This window comes from Priapulus caudatus, unplaced genomic scaffold (genome assembly GCF_000485595.1).
Source record: "Priapulus caudatus unplaced genomic scaffold, Priapulus_caudatus-5.0.1 Scaffold336, whole genome shotgun sequence".
Lineage (NCBI taxonomy): Eukaryota > Metazoa > Priapulida > Priapulimorpha > Priapulimorphida > Priapulidae > Priapulus > Priapulus caudatus.
In genome coordinates this window covers 56,736-57,704 of record NW_014577397.1, presented here as the reverse complement: position 1 = coordinate 57,704, position 969 = coordinate 56,736, and the positions used below count along the sequence as shown (strand labels likewise).

The 969-nt window shown below is 38.6% G+C and overlaps 1 protein-coding gene across 1 annotated transcript in view; it reads left to right on the top strand.

Annotated features, from left to right (window-relative positions):
- The window catches only part of LOC106809200 (rotatin-like), a gene marked incomplete in the record, with an annotated part of 34,322 nt that overhangs the window by 25,473 nt on the left and 7,880 nt on the right, over positions 1–969 (top strand). Inside the window, 1 exon segment of the mRNA XM_014812196.1 lies at positions 685–842. Within this exon segment, the coding sequence (XP_014667682.1) occupies positions 685–842 (158 nt within the window).

The following is a 969-nucleotide window of genomic DNA, read 5'->3' as shown; positions in this document are numbered from 1 at the left end:
ATACATCAGCCTATACATCAGCCTATACATCAGCCTATACATCAGCCTATTCATCACCATATCAACTTGTGATTTTGATACTTTTGTCATTTTTTGATTGCATAATGTCCTATCATCTACTCATTGTTCTTATTCTGGTATATATAGGAAAAATATTTTATTCATATAGAATGAATAAATCAGATAGATTGAAAACTTGGGTCATAGTAGATAACCTTTAGTCGTAAAGATTGTACGATCAATATGCTTGTGATAATGTTATTTGACCTACCTGCCTGGATTGATTGACCGGAAGCTCTAGCCAATCATCATTGCATTATGCGCATTCTAAAAATGCTGCTTAGTAATGTAGTGCTTAGTAATGCTGCTTAGTAATGTAGTGCTTAGTAATGCTGCTTAGTAATGTAGTGCTTAGTAATGCTGCTTAGTAATGTAGTGCCGCAAAGTCTTTCATTCGGCGTGTATTGCATAAAATGTATATGAACGGGTCTAGCTTAACCAACTTATCAACAATATCGAAGGAGCAGTGATCTAATTCATAGACAGATAAGTCAGTTAGGAAATGGAACAGCGATACGTTTGACCATATTAGCGAGGGGTGTCTCAAACCTTTTGAACCTCAAGCTGCTTGCTTTTTTCGTAAGTACCTTATCGTCAATCTATTAAGGAATTGCATTACACCAGGTACGAGCAGCCGGCCTAGCCATTGTTGCAGCTCTTACGCAGAGTGTTAACGGTAGGAAGGTGATGCTGGCTAGTTGTCCTGATATTCCTGGAGGATTATGGGGAGCAACACTGAGCTACCTACTTGACCACTCAGAGGCCAGCATCGTTCGAGAGCAGGTGTGATTAAGCTTCATTGAGCTGATCATTTTTCGGGTGAAGATGTGTAGTGTGCTCTCAATTCATAACTAGGTGTTGTATATATGAAGCAGATAACCACAACAATTGTGCATTTTATGAGAAAAG